Genomic DNA, 20,534 nt, shown 5'->3' on the forward strand with positions numbered 1-20,534 from the left:
ACATTGTGATTTAAAAGGGTCACTTTATGACTTAATATATGTAAAGATTAAACCATAACTTGTCATAATAAATATATTAAAAAGTCATTCTTTTCAGTCAAGTATTTGTATAGTGCCCTTATGTGTGCAGCATCATTTGGCATACAGAGCATCAATGTTTGGTCCTTTACCTCTGGCAAATTAAGATCTAGTTGTAGAGAGATACCAGTAAACCTTGGAGTACATGTGCAAATTATGTTACTGATATTTATCTCTTGCACAAATGTGTTTTCTTTACATTCCCTTTTTTTGTTGATTTAGGACTATTCAAAGATCACCGAATTTTAGACCTGGGAGGGACTTTTAGAGATCACCTAAAGATTATCTCCTCAACTAGGACCCAGAGAGGTTGGGATTTGCCCAACATCATACAGTTAGCTAATGGAAGAGTGAGAGCTAGAATCCAGGTATTCTGATGCCTAATCCAGTGTTCTTTTTAATCATACCTTGTTTGCTTACAATTGTACAAATTTTTTTTGTAACTCATTATTATTATTATCATTAGGACTTCATTTTTTATTCTTATTTCATTTTAAAATAATATTTTATTTTTTTCCAGTTATATGTAAAGACAATTTTAAACATTTCATTTTAAAAAAAATTTGAGTTCCAAATTTTCTCTTTCCCTCTCTTACCTCCCCCGTTTGAGATAGTAAGCAATTTGTTATAGGCTTTACATGTTTAATCATCCACAACATATTATTATGTTAGTCATATTGTGAAAGGATACAGACACAAAGGGGGAAAAACATAAAAAAATCTGACAGTGGAAATAATATGCTTCCATCTGCATTGAGACTCCATTAGTTCTTTCTCTGGAGATGGAGAGCATTTTTCATCATGAGTCCTTTGGAATTGTCTTGGATCATTGTATTGCTGTAAATAATTGAGTCATTCACAGTGGATTGGTGTATAATTTTTTTTTCAAATCTTATGTAATATTTTATTTTTTCCCAATTACATGTAAAAACAATTTTAACATTTTTTTCTCCTAAATTTTGAGTTCCAAATTTCTTCCCGTCTTCCCTCCCCCCCTCATTGAAAAGGAAAGCAATTTGACATGTTATACATGTGTAGTCATGCAAAATCCATTTCCATGTAAGTCATTCTGTGAAAGAAAACAGACAAAAAAAACCCCATGAAAAAGTATCTTTGGTTTGCACTGAAGCTCTACCACTCTACCAGTTCTCTCTCTGGAGATGGACAGCACCTTTGATAAGTCCTGCAGAATTGTCTTGGATCATTTTATTGCTGAGAATAGCTAAGTTATTCATAGTAGATCATCATACAATATTGCTGTTACTGTGTACAATGTTATACTGGTTCTGCTCATTTCACTTTGCAGCAGTTCATGTAAGTCTTTTATGTTTTTCTAAAAGTATCCTGTTTATCATTTCTTAAAGCACAATAATATTCCATCACAATCATATACAACAACCTGTTCAGCCATTTTCCAATTGGTGGATATTCCCTCAATTTCCAATTCTTTGCCACCACTAAAAAAGCTGCTATAAATATTTTTGTGCACATAGGTCCTTTTCCTTTTTGTTTTTTATCTTTTTGGGATACAGACCTAGTAATAATATTGCTTGGTCAAAGGGTATGCATGATTTTATAGCCCTTTGGGCATGTAGCCCGTTATTATTACAGATCATTTTCGTTTTCCACAGGTGGATATAATTATAGTAATGATAATGATGATAACAATAATAATATTAGTAATAATAATGATAGCACTTTAGAATTTAGAAGTTCTTCATAAAAATTTTATTCTTACAACAATTCTGGGAAGTCAGTGTTATTATTATCCCCATTTTATAGATGAGGAAACTGAGGCGAACAGAAGTTAAGTGACTTTCCCGTGGTCACATAACTATTAAATTTTTTAGGCAGAATTTTAAGCTCATGCCTTCCTAACTCCAGGTCTAGTGCTTTGTTCACTGTGCCACCTAGCTGCCATTTATATAGGGTGTGCCAGATAGTAACCCAATTACGACCACTTACCTCTTCAGAATGGTATTTTACTGGCAGTTTGTGGTTTAAATTATATACTTTTATAATATACGGAAGATTAAAGATTATGTTAATATATTTTGTTTTATTTAACCTGTTGTATTGGTGTGTAAAATTAAGCAGACTTTTAGTTTTTGCTCTCAACTTTTCCTCCTATATATTTTTTTAAATTGTAGTGGGCCACAGTTACGTTTCATCTTCCTCATCATGTGTTGAAGTCTGTTGCCAGTGCCATTGTAAATGAACTCAAGAAAATAAATCAAAATGTTGCTGCCTTACCTGTAGCCTCTTCAGTGATGGACAGGCTGTCTTACCTCTTACCTAGTGCGCGGCCTGAACTTGGAGTGGGTCCAGGTCGATCTGTAGACAGGTATGGAAACTTCTAATTTGTGCCTTTTTTTGGTGAATTGAGACTTCATTACTAATTTAAAAAGCAAGTTGTTTCTCTATTGATTTTAATAAGGGGAGTCTTTAGTTTGGGGAAAATTCAAATTAAAATAGATTTTCATTTGCTTCTGTTAAATTAGTAGGTGAAAATATTTAATTTTTCACTTAGACATTTTTACTTGTATTATTCATTTTAAAGAAGCTATTAAGTTACGTTTAAAATGGTATTTTTAGCGTTTCTAAGTAGTGGAGACTCAAAATGTAATTGTTGAATCAAATAAATTTAAAATATAGTAGACTTAAAAATTACTTTCTCATTGCTAGAAATTCAGTTACCTTTGGGATAACTTACAAGTTTTTAATCAGTGCCAGACATTAGCTGTTTTGAGTTATTTTTTTGTGAAATTTGGAGGAAATGGTTGAGATGGGACTGGTTGGCCTGTGGCACCAAGCGATTTTTAATGTCATCGTATAGTTTATGCAAAAGGTAAGTTGTGTGCACTAATTGCTTAAGAACTGCATACTTGCAGAGAGGCATGATCTCAATAACATTTAGGAACTGAGCCTGGACAGTTGTCAGTGGGTACAGTTTTGAAAGGACTAGAATTAGATCTTTCTGCCAAGACTGAACAGGAAGGAGATCACCCAGATCTTACAAAACTTCTCTAGTAAAACCCAGACTAAATGATGGTCAAGAAATCCAATGGGAAGTTAACACCCCATGTTCTACAAGTTTAGAAACCATCTCAAAAAAGTAAAGAAGGTTCGTCTGAAGAAGCCATAAGAGCTCTTTGTGATCTCTGCTTTTCTTTTTTTTAGATATTCACTAGCCATCCCTTTAATAATATTAGAGAAATTTGCTAGGAATTGAAACCATGCTTACTGGTTTATAGTAGACCGAGTTTATTCTCTACTTCTTTTTGAAGGGATTTCACCTTTTTTTCTCCTCTGCAGTACTTCTACTATTTTCCATGGTTTTTCAGAGATTACTTTCTGTGGTTCATCTTTCACATAGGACTTTTTTCACTACCCTAAGATATTGTTCGAGGCCAAAGGTTAAAATCAGGTATCTTCTTGGGCTCTGAATTCTTTCCATAATTACTTATCACTGTTTTATACCCACCTTTTTCCTTTTTTCCCCTATAAATATAGCTGTTGTATCTGATGTGTTTGGTTCATTTTGAGTTTACAATCGACTTCTCTCTACTCAGAGCAAGGAAGTGTTTCATCACTAGTCTTCTATAGTCAGCATTGGTCATTGCATTTAATTTTAATTTCTTTATCTTTTTGTGTTGTTTTTCAAGCAGTTAGGATTATGGAACATAATGGAACTAGAGTCTTTGTCTTCATTTTATACGTGAGAAAACTTAATCTTAGTCATTGGGTATTTTGGTCTTCCATTTCTTTTTTCTTCATAGAATCAATTCATGTACATCTTCTTACGTTTTTCCTAATTGTTTTTTCTTGGCACACAATAACATTCCATTACGTTCCTGTGCCATACTTTGTTCAGCTATTTCCCAATTGATGGGAACCTACTTTCTTTCCAGTTTTTCATTCCATGAATAAAAGCTATAAATAATTCCATAATTATTTGCTGCCGTAAATAATTTGGTATATGTAGGACTTTTCTGTGTCTTTTCCTCTTCATGGCTTAAAAGTAGTTTATTGAATTGTTGTATAATTCCCATTTGTATTCTGGCATGTTTAGGCCAATTTACAAGTCTACCAGCATCTTAGTGTTTCTATCTTCTAATAGAATAGTACCTCCTGCATGGATTATTTCCATCTTTTGACAGATTTACAAGTTTTCTATGTGTGAGATAAAAACCTTGGTGGAATTTGAATTTGGATATTTCCTTTTAATTGTTGTTTGGAGCAGCCTTTCATTTGGATATTGAGAATTTGTAATTTTTTTGAAAACTCATCATTCTTCTCCTTAGACCACTTATCTGTTTGGAAATGATTCTTAGTCTTATTTGTGTTAGTTTCTTTTATCTCTTATCTGATACTTTCAGAAATATTGATGCAGAATTTTTTCCCTCAGTGGACTTTTAACATATTTGCTTTCATTTTATTTGAACAAAACTTCTTTACTTTTATGAAGCTACAATTGTCTAATTTCTTTGATAATTTCCTTTCCTGTTTAAGAGTTTTCTCCCAGTGATAGCTATGAAAAGTACCTCTTTCCATTCTCCCTCTGTAAACAATGATGAGACCTTTTATAATTAGTTTGTAAATCCATTTGGAACTCATTGGGGTAAGTTGCACAAGATATACTAGTCAGAGTTTGTTTTCTGCCAACATTCCATTTTTTCTAGGAGTTTTTTTTTTTTTTCGGGGGGGGGGAGGGCAGGGCAGTTGGGGTTAAGTGACTTCCCCAAGGTCACACAGCTGGTAAGTGTGTCAAGTGTCTGAGGCTGGATTTGAACTCAGGTCCTCCTGAGAGCAGGGCCGGTGCTCTACTCACTGCACCACCTAGCTGCCCCAGCAGTTTTTATTTAATAGAGATTCCTACTTCTATCAGTTTATGGTTTTTTTTTTTAATTGAATACTGTACTACTAAGCTCATTTATTTCTGATTTTTATCTAGTCTGTTCCACTTACTAATGTATTATTGAGACTTTTTATCTGCAGAAAATAGTTTTGTGAATTTTTGCTTTATAATATACTTTGATATCTCTACTCATTTTTTACCTTTTTACTCTTTCAAAACTAGTTTGGCAAAGTGTCAATTTGACTTGTAAATAAATTAGTCAGTATCATTTTTATTGTACTGGTGCAGGCCAAGCATAAACATTTACTACCCCTATAATTATCTAAACCTTTATTTTTGTAAATAGTGGAATTTTTCTCTCTCTTGTTTTTGTTGTTGCTAGAACTCTGAAGAATTGCTGATAGTTTTTGTAAACTTATTTTGTATTCTGTGATGTTGTTGGAAGTTAGTTATTTGTCATTATCAGGGAGGAAGTATAGTGGGAGGCTGAGACCTTATGATGGATTAGTCTGGAGGGAGCTTGTACATTTGGAAAGTCTCCTTCTCCAAGAAAGTATTGTACCTCCGTTCCTTAGGAGAAGGAATGTCTGAGTTCTAGTTGCAGCCAGCATCTAGAGTGGAAGTGGGGACACATAGCCTGAAATGGTAAGGCATGGGAATTTGTGATGGAGACTTATAATGATAAAGGGATGGGGTAGACCCTGGCCTTATGATCTGGGATAGAGAGTAATGTCTTGTACTTAGCAATATTTCTGTCAGTGTTCTTTGTAAATTACATTTTCTGTTACAGATTCTAAGATGGATTACTAACTATCCCCCACTATTCCCAGTCTTTGTACTCTTCATTGTTCTTCCTTGTTGGCAAGGATCAGATCCTCAGCATATTTTTTCCTTGTTAGTTCCTATAGTCAGTTAGCAAGTATTTATTTATATTTTTATTTGTTAAATATTTAAACATTTGAATATTAATATATTTGTTATATTAATATATTTGTATATATTAATTGTATATATATAAATATATATGTTATATATATTTATGCTGACTAGCCATGGTTCTAAGCACTGGGGATAGAAATATAAGCAAAAGAAAAAAAAGCCCCTGCCCTCACAAATGGAGGAAGGCAGCATATAAAAGTGGGCTAAAAAGTTGGGGGTGGATGGGAAGAGAAAGTACCTCATGGGGGCATGGTAGAGAAATCCAGAGTGAGAATTAAGAATGAGAGAGGAATTTAGGATGATGGTAGGAAATCACTAACAGGAGAAGGATGCTGCAATAGCAGAGAGCTGTTGTCACTGTGAAAAGGCCATCGGGGATGAGGGAACCACCATGGTGAGAAGGCACCTGAGGCATTGTGGTGAAGTCCAGAGAAGTGGAAACAGAGCCAGAAGAGGAATGTTCAACATCAGGGTCAATGTAAAGGCCTGGAAATCCAAAGGTGGGACAGCTGGATGCATGGCAAGGTGCAGGGGTCATGGTTCTATGTCAATTGGTTAGATGAAAGTGGCCAGGGGCTCTTTCTGCCTCCTTGCTATTATATAGGATGGTTTCTGGCATGGCCTGTTTCATTATTTGTGTCTTGAATGTATCTCTTTGAAAGTTTCCCACAAGGAACAGAATGAAATTATCATTTGGTAGAGAGAGAATCCAATGGCTGTCTGGTTAATTTTTCTTTCTCTTGTCAGTTTCAAATATTTTGGATTAGATTTCTAAGACATAGGCAGAAACATTCTTAACAGCTCATGGTCAGTTTATTATATCCTTACCCAGAAGCCTATCAATCTCAGATATTTGTTCAAGCCTCAAATCGGACTTTTCTTTTCTGAAACCTATAGTCGCTCTTCTAGAAGTGACAAATATACCACATGTGGCTTTAAGGACTAATTTCTTGGACATGATCTATCAGTTAATAAACATTTATTAAACACATTATGTGCCAGGCACTGTAATAAGTGCCCGGGATACAAAACAAAAAAGAAAGGAGGGCCTTTGTCCTTAGGAGCTTACATTTGAATGGGAGAAGACTACACAAAAAGGGAAGCCCAAAGAGGTTGAGGTGAAGGGAGGCACCCTGTTTGGGGGCATGATGGAGAAATTGGAGTGCAGTTGGGTGGGAAATAAAGAGATGGCTGTCCTGGATGCCTCCCTCCCTCCCTCCCTTCCTTCCTTCCTTCCTTCCTTCCTTCCTTCCTTCCTTCCTTCCTTCCTTCCTTCCTTCCTCTTTTCCTCCCTCCTTCCTTCCCTTCTGTATCATTAAGGCAGAATTCATGACTTCAAAGATAACCATGAATATGCCAGAATGGTCCAGAACAGCAGGATATAAGGAGTTTTCTGAGTAGAAGGCAGAGGAGTTAAAGCATTTATTGAAACTCAAAAGTAGCAAACCCATGGACCAGTGTCCCCAATTTGACATCCTGGCAAGAACCTTTATCTCGGTACATTCTGTACAGTTCATTGGTTGGAATGGCATCTATCATTTATCTATCTACCCCTGCTCTCAATAGAGCAGTGAACATTTCTTTAGTGGTCACTCTATTTTGGCACCAGATTTGCTGGCTATTCACTCTTCTTTCTCAAGGAGATCTATCCCTTCTCCAATCTCCTAAGTCACTTAACTGTAAAATCTTATCTGTCACCGCTGAAAGATGGCTCCCTATTTTCCCATGTAACAGAGTCAAAATGAGGTGTTTATAAGTAGGAGGAGCTGTCCTGGCTATTAAATTCCTATGAGGGACTCCCAAGGGATCATTGTAATATCTGTCTGCAGTTCCTGCCATGATAGCAGTCTTCATTACCTCCTCCTTTAGTTTTACTATACAATCTCTAAGTGAATACCAAGGTTTATTCTCAGTGGGCCACAAAGAATCAGTAGCATATCTTTTATTACATCCTTCAGTGGCTAACGCCAACAGATTAGTCTTGCCATCACCATCTCTTTGCTGATGATGTTCCCTAAATGCTTGCTGAAGTAGAGGATTGTGGCTGATACCTATGAATCTCATACAGTCCACCCCATCTACTGATATTCCACTGGCTCCTTGATCACTGAGTCTTACCATCCAAGATGTTAACAGTTCTCCCATTCTTTGGGTGAATCTACTCAAAATGTCTGTGATCTCTTGCTGTGAAAAATCTTCCTGAAATTTCCCTCATAACTGAATTGTCATCTTGGGTTTCTGTCCTCCTCCTTTGTATGTGACGAATGTCTGTCTGAGTATTTGACCATCTCTCATTCTCTATGCAAGGGACATTCTGAACCCTAGTAGAGTTTTGTGCCTCAGCCCCTGACATTGTCTCATTTTCTCTCCACTCCTTTCCCCTGCCACCATGGCAAGGACAAAGCAGACAGTCAGGCTCGACCTGGGCTGGGTTGAAATGTACTCTTGGCTTATTTGGCCTCCTGTTGCTTCTAGCCACATTAACGGAAAAATTCTCATTTGAGTCAGTAGACTCTTGAGCAACAGTTTGTTCTCCTGCTATCTGAGATTCCTCTTCTTACCATGGTATAGGAGTGCCCCCATTTCTTTCACTTAATCTCAATCTTTCATATACCAGCCAGTAGGCTGATAGCGCTATCCAGCTTTGCCTAGATAGTAATGCCCCTGACTGAATTCTAACCTGTTGTAAACATCTTTCCAAATCCTTGGGATCTCCTCTCTCTAGCCTTGGTTTCCAGTTTTCATAGAGTCTGGCTATTTTAGCCCATTCCTTTGCTAGGGAGGAATAAAATGGATCCTCCCACCCTGGGACATTCATCTCTTCCTCTGAAGTTCTTCTGATTCTAAATAGAGATCTTATGCCTATCGATCCCATCTACTTCGCTGTCAGATATATAATTAAGACAGAATTTATGACTTTAAAGATAACCACGAATGTGCCTGAGTGACCACTCAGAATGGCAGGATATAAGGAATTCTCTAAGTAGAAGGCAGAGGAGTTAAAGCATTTATTGAAACTCAAAAGTAGCAGACCCACGGACCAGTGTCCCCAATTCGACATCCTGGCAAGAACCTTCCAAAACCAGTATGCCCATCTCGCATTAGTGACCAGGAGGCCACAGAAAAACATTATGGCAGCAAGCCAAGCCATACTGGTGCGGAAGCCAGTATTTCCCCCAATGCCAGGGCCCTCCAGCAAGAAGACCACCCACTGACCTCAAGCCCTGCTCAGCCCTCTCCGGTCTTCACAAGGGTCAGTCCTGCTTTTTTGTAGTGCCTGCTGCTGTTGCTGCTGCTTCTGCCGCAATCTCCAAGCTGTATTCCAGCTAGCTGACTGCTTCCTCTCTCCTTCAGATCTTAACTGCTCTCTCCAACTACCTCACCAACGGCCTCTTAACTCTGCTCCAACTGTTCAGCAAGCTCCTCCCACCACAGGCTTCATGTCATCGCGTGGACCAGAACTCAAGCGCCTACCATTGGCTCCGGTCCTAGCCACTCCCCCCAGGACCCTGAGAGCCCTGCCCAAGAAGCCCACTCAAATGGGCGGGGAAGATCTTCCCATTCACTGATTGCCTTTACACTTCTCTCCCTCCCTCCCTCCCTCCCTTCCTTCCTTCCTTCCTTCCTTCCTTCCTTTTTCTCTCTCTGACTTTCAAAATTAAATTCATTTAATTTTAGTTTTCACTTCCATAAGATTCCAAATTTTCTACCCATCTCTCCCCCCCCCCCACCCCAAGACTGTAATTTGATACAGGTTCTACATATACATTTATATTAAACCTATTTTCCCATCAGTCATGTTGTGAAGAAGAAATTAGAACCAATGGGAGAAACCACAAGAAAGAAGAAACAAAAAAAAGAGAGAGAGCAAATAATATGCTTCTATCTGCATTCAGACTCCATAGTTCTTTTTCTGGATGTGGACAGCATTTTCCATCATGAGTCTTTTGGAGTTGTCTTAGATCCTTGCATTGTTAAGAAGAGATGTTTGTCAAAGTTAGACACCACACAATATGGCTGTTACAATATTTTCCTGGTTCTGCTCACTTCATTCTACATTGGTTTATATAAGTTGTAACAACAATGTTGCTTGCCACTTCCATGGCTGTGTAAGACCAACAGCACAAATACATAAGATGGGCTGCCAGCACAGGTCCTTTAATATGCTTTTGTAAGGAAATCAATTGTAAGGGGTTTACAGTCTCACTTTAATCAAGCATACATATATCATTCACTTAGTTCAGGGGGAAAAGCCAGCATCCTGAACTTCAGAGAGAATATAAACAGAAATTACAAACATACATTATATAAGCAGAGCAAATACACAGAGATCAACAGACAGGCCTCTGTCTGACCAAAGAATAACATAGTTACCAGAGAGAGAGGCACCAACATCTGCATTTTCAAAGCTGGGGGCTCCAGTGGCTACCCAGAGTCTCATCTGGTCAAATCACAGGACATTCTTCTAGTGAGGGAGAGCCTGCAGAGCAAAACACCAACCTCAGAGCTTTTATACCCTTGTCAGGGCCCTGAGGGCTCAGAGCCTACTTGGCAAAAAGGTGTGGGGCCTGGGACCTCACACCTAGTTAGTGTGTGGTGGGGGCCTGCCTCTAATTGGGCTGCCTTTTGTTGGCCTCACCTGAGGTCTATTGTGGGGGTGGGAAGAATCTTTAATCCTTGATCAGCATCATAAAGGTGTGGGCCTGCCTCTAATCAGGCCTCCCTTTGTTGGCCCCACCTGAGACCTATTCAATGGGCTGGAAAGATCTTTAACTTACTGATGGCTTCTCCAGGTTTTTCTGAAGTCCACCTGCTCATCATTTCTTATAATATGATAATATTCCTTTACATTCATATACCGCAACTTGTTCTGCCATTCCCCAGCTGATGAGCATCCCCTCAATTTCCAGTTCTTTGCCACCACAGAAAAAGCTGCTATAAATATTTTTGTACATGTGGGTCCTTTCCCCATTTTTACGGTCTCTTTGGGATACAAACCTAGAAGTGGTATTGCTGGGTCAAAGGGTATGCACATTTTTATAGCCCTTTGGGCATGGACCCTTTTCTTAAATAGCAGTTTTGTGCCTCTGCTCTCTAATCGGAGCGAGAATATTATAATCTTCAGCAATCCTTTATTTTTTTCCTTTAAAAATTGTTTATAGTTTTTATACTCTCAGCTGCGTGGTGTTGTGGATCAAGTGCTGTGTGCCTAGAGTCAGGAAGAATCATCTTTCTGACTTCAAATTTGACACAGTTGTTTGACCCTGGGAAGTCACTTAAACCTGTTTGCCTAAGTTTTCTCATCTGTAGGGTAAACTGGAGAAGGAAATAGTAAACTATTCCAGTATCTTTGCCAAGAAAACCCCAAATTGGGTCACAAAGTGTTGGACAAGCCTGAAAAATGACCGAACAGTAGTTTTTATATCATCTTCATTACCTCCCTGTCCCAAAGAGCCATCTTTTTTAACAAAACATTTTTAAAGGAAGGGAAGAAAAAAAACAGTTCCATAAAGGTAACCAACACTTTGAAGAAGTCTAGCATTATACAGCGTTCTATACCTATCTGTAGTCATATACCCTTGATGTGAATGCTTTTTCGTATCTCTTCTATGGAGCCAAGTTTGATGGCTTTGATTTTGCAGGTTTTACTTCTATTTCATTTTTTCCAACAGTTTTATTCAACCTTGTATTCATTGTACATATTGTTTTTCCGATTCTTTTTATGTAACTTTTCATGATTTCTTAAATATTTCTTCATTGCTCTTTATTCATCAATCATTCAGCAAACATCAAGTACCTACTATATCCGTAGTCACTATGCTAACTACACAATACAATGGAGGGCAAAAAAATTAATGCACTTAAGGAGCTTACATTCCAGTGGAGGATGTTAATAACAAGTTACTTATACGATAGAAACAATTCCAAATTGCTTTCCAGGCCAATTCACCTAGGCCGATTCAGAACTTCACCAACAGAGAAATCACAAAGAAAATGACATTTAGAGTAGTTGTATGAAATAAGATGGTTCTGGAAAATAGGGGCAGAATTGAAGCAAAATGTAAATTATGGGTTTATAGGAAAATGCCACTTTCTGTGATTTTATCCATGGTATTTCTTAGATTTGTTGTTACTGGTGGCTTCTGTATCATTTTGTTGGTAGTAGTGCTGTCAGGACAAGATAGTCTCTTAATGATATCTTAGAGATAGTATTATTTATAATTTTGTTTTCTTAAACAAGTGTTTTTGGGGGGATGTGGAGATAAGACCTGTGATTTTAACTATACTCGAGAATACCTGTTATACATATTAGAGTTTGGGCGCTGAGAGGTTAAGGGTTTTGCCCATGATCACTCATCTATATGTATCACAGGCAGAATTTAAACACAAGTTTTTTCTGACACCGAGGGTAGTCCTCTAGCAGCTATATGACACACGTCAATGCATGTATGCTTTTTAGAAAGTCTCTGGGAAATTAACCAATCCAATAAATTTAGAGAAAAATAGCTTTGTAACCATTTTGAGATTTTGGGGGCGGGGGTGACACTTTCTTTTCCCCTCACCAGTTACCATTTCAATATAATTTGTGTAGTATATACTTGTGCTTAGCCTTACTTTCTTGTCTCAACTTTTGGCAGGGGTTCTATTTAATTGATATATGCATCTACTCTTGGATCTGTTCATCTCAATGAATGATCATTCCTTATTAAGGAAGTTAACATTTAATAAGCTACTGCTATTTGTCCTGCATTGTGTTAAGTGCCAGGAATACAAAGAAAAGGGGAAAAAATAGTTCCTGCTCTCAGGAAACTCAGTCTTAATTGGCAAATAGTTTGCAATTAAATATGTACCATCAAGATATGAACAGGATTAATTATAGATAATCAGTAGAGGGAAGGCACTAGCATTAAGGGGGGGGTAGGGAAAGATTCTTGTCAGAGGTCATATTTTTGTTCAGACTTGAAGGAATCCAGGAGATGGAGGTGAGGTGGGAGACCATCACAGTCATGGAGGGCATCCTGTGAAAAAGCACAGAGATGGTATATCTTGTGCAAAGAACATCGAGGATCACTGAATCGTAGAGTATATGCAGGTGGTGGTAAGGTCTAAGAACACTAGAAAGATGGGGGAGGGGGTGTAGATTATGAATGGTTTTGAATAACAGGGCATTTTATATCTAATCCTGGAGGTAATGGGGAGCCACTGGAGTTTATTGAACAGGAATGTATAGGAAGAAGGTGGGTGGTGATATTGTTAGATAAACTCTTCAAGAAAATTACTTAGCTGAATAGAGAATGAACTAGAATGGCAGGCAGATCAACACTCTTCTCCACACCCCGCCCTCTCATATCTCCCCCTCCCTCCATTGCAATAGTTTACCTGTGAGGTGATGAGCTCCCCAACCAGGCTGGTCACAGTATTAGAGGAGAGACAGGGACATAGTTGTGAGACGTTAGCACGGTAAGATGACAAGTCAGTTTTGGGCATGTTGAGTTAAAGATGTTTATGGTATATTAAATTCTAGAAGTTGAAGAGGCAGTTGGAGATGTGAGGCTGGAGGTAAGAAGAGAAAATAGGGCTGGATAAATAGAGGAATCATCTGTATAGAGATGATAATTGAACTCACAGGAGCTAATGGGATGAAATGAAATAATACAGAGCTAGAAGAGAAGAGGGCCCGGGACAGAGGTTCTGTGATTTTTCTCCAGTTTTGTTCAACTGATTGTTTGCAGGAGACAAGGCAGCAGATTGTTCTGGTAATCTAAGGCTGAAGTTAGGGCAAGAGCAGCAATAGGATAAAGTTGTAAAGAAGTCAAGAGAAAAGGATAGTGTAGATTTAAACTGGTTCACTGTGGGATCAAGAAGAGGAAGGGAAGTGAGTGTAGCCAATATAGTGGTGATAGTCTGGGAAAGAACTTGAGGGTTGATGGGATTGGATCATCATTTTGAGGATGAAGAACTGGGTTTGTAAGGTAGAGGGAGAAGTGGGATGACTACAAAGTATAATCAGGTAAGGATATTTCAGAATTAACAATCGTGAAATTGGGAATATTTTTGGAAGATAGAAAGATTAGGGGCATGACCACTTATGTCTGTATGTATGTATGTATGTATGTATGTAGTTGAGGCTGTTTGGTGGGTGAGTTGGTTGTTGGAAATGAGTAAGTTGAGGAGCTAGTAAGTTAGGGTGTTTAAATATGAAGGCAGCAGTGTTGGGGAGTAGAGAGAAAATGTGAGCCATACATTGAACTTGTTTAGGAAAGAAGGATAGTGCCCTGGAGACTGGTAGATAATAGCTGCTAAAATTTTTGATTGAGTGATTAAATAAGGACCTATCATTTCCTACTATCACTCAGTAACCTCTCCTGCTTTGAGATTCATTCCAGTTCTCCCTCTTCTTTATGACCCCTAATCAGTTCTTCATCTTCACATGATGTCCCAATTCCACTATCCGTCGGGTTCTTTCCCAGACCATGATTCTGTACTAGCCACATTCTCTTCCCTTCCCCATCTTGATCCCTTAGTGAACCAGTTCAGCTCTCCACTGTCCTTGCTAGAAGTGGCAGTGGGAGTCTATTCCAAGTCCTCTTAAATGATTGGTGAGTTGGGGGATGATAAGAGTGAAAATGCAAACCAGAGTGCTTTAAAAGGTGGCAATTCAGCTGTGTCATTAGGACAGGTCCTAGTAGGTACAATAAGAAATGAGTAAGAGAGGGAAAGGGTTAAGATAAAAATAAGTTTGTTACCTAGAGAGTAGGCATTCCACAGAGCACAGTGGAAAGGATCAGTATCTTTAGAGTGGGATGTTTGGGGGTGTGTTGGGTTGAGGGAGATGGGCATAAGGGAGTCATCAGTGGGGGTTGGTGAATAGTGTCAGTTGGGTGTTCAGAATCACAGGGATAGGGAGGATGAGTGAATGTTAATTATTGAGTAAGGAATTGAAGTAGCTTGTCCTCATCCTTAGGAGTTTAAATTGGGGTGCAGTCATCCTATGGCATTAGTGGTGTGTCGCTAGAAAAGGATGGGGGTACCTGTGAGGGGGCAGGCACAGGTGAGGTGTGTGGAGGTGTTTGTAGGAAGCTGACGAGGGTTCTGGGAGGGATTGTGATGGAATGGCTGTTTCAGGGAGGTAGGACACTAATGTTTTTCTCCTGCATGTGTAGAAGAATCTTACAGCCACTCTTATTAGTATTATTTTCCTTTACTGAAGGAATAGTTTCTTACTACCACTACTGCTTGTAATACTTATTAGTTTCTTTGTGGTTTCTCTGAACTGTCCTTTAGTAAAAATGTAGGATCCTTGGCTTCTACATTTTGGCCTACCCCATTCTTTGGTATACTGCTTTATAGGATGGACTATTTTAACACATTTGAAGGTGTTCATCAGTCTTTCTCCTTAGCTTATTTCATAGTTATTAAACTTTAGCTTAATTTTTGAAATAAATGTCTAAAACTAGTTGCTTTTCTTTTTAACACAGTATACATTGAATGTCAGAATTACAAGGAAGCTCAATTTATGAATGGATACAACAACATGGGAATTTCTTATATTAAAATGATGGGGCTCATGTGCATCATTATAATTTGATGCACAAATTGAGTAATGCAAATGTGTTTATCTTTAGGTCATTGATGTACAGTGAAGCTAACAGACGGGAGACATTCACCTCATGGCCTCATGTTGGATATAGGTGGGCACAGCCAGATCCCATGGCTCAGGCTGGCTTTTATCACCAGGTAAAAAGATAAGTTAAATTGAATCTTAGCTTTTAACTTATTTAATTATCCCAGGTCACAAAACTAGTTAGAGCCAAGGATCAAACTTGTGGCTTTTGATTCTAACACCTAGATCTTCTGTTGTCCAATCTTGCATGTATGGATGATTGTCAATCCATATCCTTTAACCCTTCATCATGTCTAGTAAAATATGTATACCATGTACGTTTAAAAAATATTGATAATAATAACCTTTAGAGCCTCATTACACACGTGGGGTATAATTGAGCTAAATAAACTTCAGTCTGTAGGGCAACACGTTCTCTGAAGTCAGTCTACTTAGTTTGGTATGCTTTTCTGTTTTATTAATTTTCATTGCTTTTTACATAGGTATTCTACCGTTAAAAACACTGATTTTTTTATTAAACCTACCAACATTTTCCACATTTTCTGTTGGCTAAGAATACATTTAATGTTCTTCTTCAGGTTATATTTTACTTACTAGTTTAAGAACTACTTGAGACTTGCATGTTATAGTGGAAAGAGTTAGGATTTGGTTCAGATAAGCTGGTTTAGAATTTGAGTTCTGCCCCTTCTGACTACATGTGACTTTGAGCAAGTCACTGAATCTCTCTGTGTTTCAGGTTTCGGTTTATCTGTCAAGTGACGATATTAAACTAGGTAATCTCCTAGGTTCCTTCTAACTTTAAATCAGTCATCCTATCATGAATTTTAGTTGTGTGTTTATAAGGTAATATAGTTTGAAGACTAAAATTCAGTGTAATTTGGGAGGGGGGGGTGAGGCCAGGCTAGATGCTAGGAGGATAGAGTGCTGGCCTGAGTCAGGAAGACCTGAGTTCAAATTCAGCCTCAGACACTAGCATTGTAACCTTGGACAAGTCACTTAACCCTGTGTGCCTCAGTTCCCTCATCTGGAAAAAATGATCTGGAGATGGAAATGGCAAACCATGCCAGTATGTTTGCCAAGAAGAAATCCCAGATGCGTCCACAAAGATTTAGTCATGACTAAAATGACTGAACAACAAAACAAATGTTTTTGAGAGGGAGGGGTTTCTTTGACAATATAAACACTTAAATAACCTTTTAGATAGTGTTCATTGAAAGGAAATATGAAGTTCAAAGATACTATTACTACCATGCTTCTTAGCCATATTGGTTGATTATTTTGACATTTTTACTGTGCCTAACTGTTGATCTTTCCATATCATTTTATATAGCCTGCCTCATCTGGAGATGACAGAGCCATGTGTTTTACTTGTAGTGTATGTCTCGTTTGTTGGGAGCCTACTGATGAACCATGGTGAGTCTCACTCAGTGTCTTGACTTAGTAGAGATTATATCAGTCACCCAAGTGATTTCATTCATTGTTTCTTGTCTTGTAATAATACCCATGAGCATATTGGCCTGGTGGAGCTTTGGAAAGTGTTAATTGTATTGAACACATGCATGATAAGACTACTATATTATTTCATAGTGTCACAACGAGCTGTTTGGATTTGTTCTGCTTGGTTACAACTAATGATTTAGAGTCTCTAAGATAAAGTCTTCTCTTTTCTTAAAATATCTGCCATAAATTCTTAGACAGTAAATTCAGGGGCATATAGTGATGAATGATTATTTTATAAAATTGTGAAGATAGAAGAAAATTTAGTGGTCTTGAGTTCATATGATTTCTTGGTTATTTATATTGGTGAGAAACTTGAGGCCTATGGAGATTTTTAGTTTTCTTAATGTATTACACAGTTACTTAGTGACAGGGCCAAGACTAAAATCCAGACAGATTCATAACTGAATTCTGGTGCCTGGAGCAAGTTCTTTTTAGTAGCTGGGGCAGAAAGGTATGGGAATGGTTGTGCCAGTTGAGTGTCATTTCCCTGGGCAAGTGGGTGTTTTGCCTGCTAAGAGTCTGGCCTAAGTCCATGTACATATTTGGCAATGGAGAATAGCACATCTCACAAGAAAAATGACAAAGGAACAGGACATTCAGTTGTGATGGTATATAGAGAGGTAAGGGATTTTAGTAGTGTCTAGGAATTGTGAAGTGTAGGGTTGGTAAATTGACTCCCGTGCAAACCTTCCTAGGCTGATAGGTATCCTTGTAGCCTAGATCAAAACTCTAGTTGCCTTGGTGACCTAGTGAGGGCTCTGAACTCAGGTTACCTGCCAGTGCTTTTTCCAGAATATATATTGCCTCTTCTATGTGATTACCAGAATTGGATTAGATTTTATTGATTTCTAAACATGTGGAAATAGGTGTTACTTATCATGTAGGTCAGTTAGTAAGCATTTATTAGGCACCTGCTTTATGTCAGCCACTGTGATAGTTTTAGGGAGTATAAATAAGTCATTTAGAATGAGACAATCCCTCCTCTCAAAGAGCTTAGGTAATTTTTTCTTGTTTTAAAATATAGTTGTTTTTTGTTATTATTCTTAATCAAGAGGAGCATTTGCCTGAATTATATGCTAAATATCACATGGTTTAAAAAAATAATTTGCCTGAGGGATACATTGTTTTGCACCACTTATTTCCATAGTAAATTTACTTTCATAAATCTGTTTGGCTTGGACTGGTTTATTTGCTTTCTCTAAGCATTAATGTACTGACGGGGAGTCCAAAAACATGTTGGTGGTGGAAATCATTTTATGGTTAGAATCTTGTATTAAATCTTCTGTACAAAACAGAACTCATTATCTTTCCCCTAATCCATTCCTTGTTATGAAATTTCTTTATTGCTGTTGAGAACACCATTTTCTGAGGCACCTAGGTTTGCAATCTAGGTGTTATTTTTTGGCTTCACCTCTTTTCTCACTCCTTCTCCTTTCGTCTTGTCCCCCCACCCCAAATCCGATCTACTGCCAAATCATGTTTATTCTACTGGCACAACATTTGTTTTTATGCTGCTTTTCCTCTTCTGACACTACCACATCCTGGTGCAGACCCACTTCTTCTCCAGCCTGGACTATTACACTAGCCTTCTGGTTGATTTCCACGCCTGAGGTCTCCCTTCAGGTCATTTCGTCCTCTCTTTAGTTCTCCAGGTGATGTTACTAAGCATAGGTCTGACTTTGTTGTATTCCTACTCAGTAAACATTAGTGGTTCCCTGTCATTTTGAGGATCAAACATAAAAATCTCCATTTTTTCATTTAAAGAATGTCACTACCTGAATCCTTTTCTGCCTTTTCAAGGAGGTAATAAGTATGATTTAGCATGCCACCAGTAACATACGGCAATCAAAACACCACCTAAAGTCATCTCTCACTATTCATATGCTGGTCATGTAGTGAATGATAGATAGCAGATGGATAGGCTGAGTGTTGTCGTATGGTGTTTTTTTTTTAATATTATAAATTTTCCTCCTTGTTGAGTTCATCTCTGATCTATTTTTGGGAAGATATGGTTCAGTATTTCACAAGAAGCAACGGATAGGTTGCATTTACATTCTTGATGGCATAATCACGTTGATGAGATCTATTTATATACATATATACATGAGATCTATTTATATACATATAGATGTATGTATGTATATACATACACATATATGTGTGTATGTGTGTGTAGACCAGAGGTGTTGGTTTCCAGGAAAGTTGTAGGAATAGCAATTTGAATTTTGGCTGAGCAGGAAAGAGGAATGATAGACTGGACTGCAAGTTGCAGCTTTGATCCTTAACCTCTTATTTAATGGGGCTATTGATGGAGCAGACATTAGTTGTAGGGCAATAATTATAAGCTAAACACTGGTATTTTGCAAACTGTATTTGTGTCCCATATTTGGAACTAAATAACAGGAGCTTGTCCTCAATAGTCCCTTTAAGGAGGTCACAATCTAATCTAATGAAGCCAGTATGATTTATTTTAGGGGAGACTTTTATAGAAATTGATGTCATCATTTTAATAAGAAATACTTTGCATTATCTTAGACTTGCTTTCACTTGTTGGTGCAGACTATCTGCTAGATATTTTGGTAATTTTAAAAAATCTTTTGTAAAGGTCTGAACATGAGAGACATTCCCCAAACTGCCCATTTGTGAAAGGTGAACACACGCAGAACGTACCCTTGTCAGTTACACTTGCAACGAGTCCAGCACAATTTCCCTGTACTGATGGCACTGACAGAATATCCTGCTTTGGGTCTGGAAGCTGTCCTCATTTTCTAGCTGCTGCAACAAAACGAGGAAAAATCTGCATATGGGATGTTTCCAAACTTATGAAGGTACGTTTTTATTTGAAACTTGAAAAGTGTTAATGAAAAAAAATTAGTATAAACCTATATTTTTTATTTATTTAGGTGCACTTAAAGTTTGAAATCAATGCATATGATCCAGCAATTGTACAACAGCTTGTCTTATTGGGAGAACCAAGCTCAGGAGTTGATTCAAGGAGACCAACTTTAGCTTGGCTGGAAGACTCGTCTAGCTGCTCAGATATACCAAAATTGGAAGGAGACAGGTACACAAATTGCAAAATTAAGAAGCTTTAATAATGACCATTATTTTTAATGGTCATCAAACATCTTTTTGAATTTTATTTTACTTTTTGTAATTTCTACCAAAAAGAAAATTCTCTCTTTGCTTTAATAGGTTTAAGAAATCAGACATTATGATGGTATCAGTGGTATTCTATCTTTTTTCTCCAAAAAAAGATTTTCTTCAGCAGTATGTAGCTTCTACTCTGTAGGATTGATAGTACAGTCAATTTTAAGACTTTATTAATCAGGGTAACAAAATGATAATAAAAATTCTTCATTTTAGCATAAATGATGTCCATTTTTCTCACAAAACATTTTGGTGAATCTCTTAAGAAACTAATTGACTGGTTTAAGTATTTTTCCTTTATTTCATTCACTAATTGTGTTGGTGTTAATGAGCGGTAAAATGAATCAGAGATACGCAGAGAATGTGGTATATCTGACATTGGAT

General features: G+C 37.7%; 1 protein-coding gene across 2 annotated transcripts in view; it reads left to right on the plus strand.

Annotated features, from left to right (window-relative positions):
- The window catches only part of BIRC6 (baculoviral IAP repeat containing 6), a 295,513-nt gene that overhangs the window by 54,453 nt on the left and 220,526 nt on the right, over positions 1-20,534 (plus strand). For both annotated transcript variants that reach the window (XM_036749540.1, XM_036749541.1), the window contains exons 4-8: positions 2,229-2,422; positions 15,502-15,613; positions 16,831-16,913; positions 19,606-19,828; positions 19,904-20,064. In XM_036749540.1, the coding sequence (XP_036605435.1) occupies positions 2,229-2,422; positions 15,502-15,613; positions 16,831-16,913; positions 19,606-19,828; positions 19,904-20,064 (773 nt within the window). The remainder of the gene's footprint in view (positions 1-2,228; positions 2,423-15,501; positions 15,614-16,830; positions 16,914-19,605; positions 19,829-19,903; positions 20,065-20,534) is intronic.

The sequence above is a fragment of the Trichosurus vulpecula genome, chromosome 3 (genome assembly GCF_011100635.1).
Source record: "Trichosurus vulpecula isolate mTriVul1 chromosome 3, mTriVul1.pri, whole genome shotgun sequence".
Taxonomy (NCBI): domain Eukaryota; kingdom Metazoa; phylum Chordata; class Mammalia; order Diprotodontia; family Phalangeridae; genus Trichosurus; species Trichosurus vulpecula.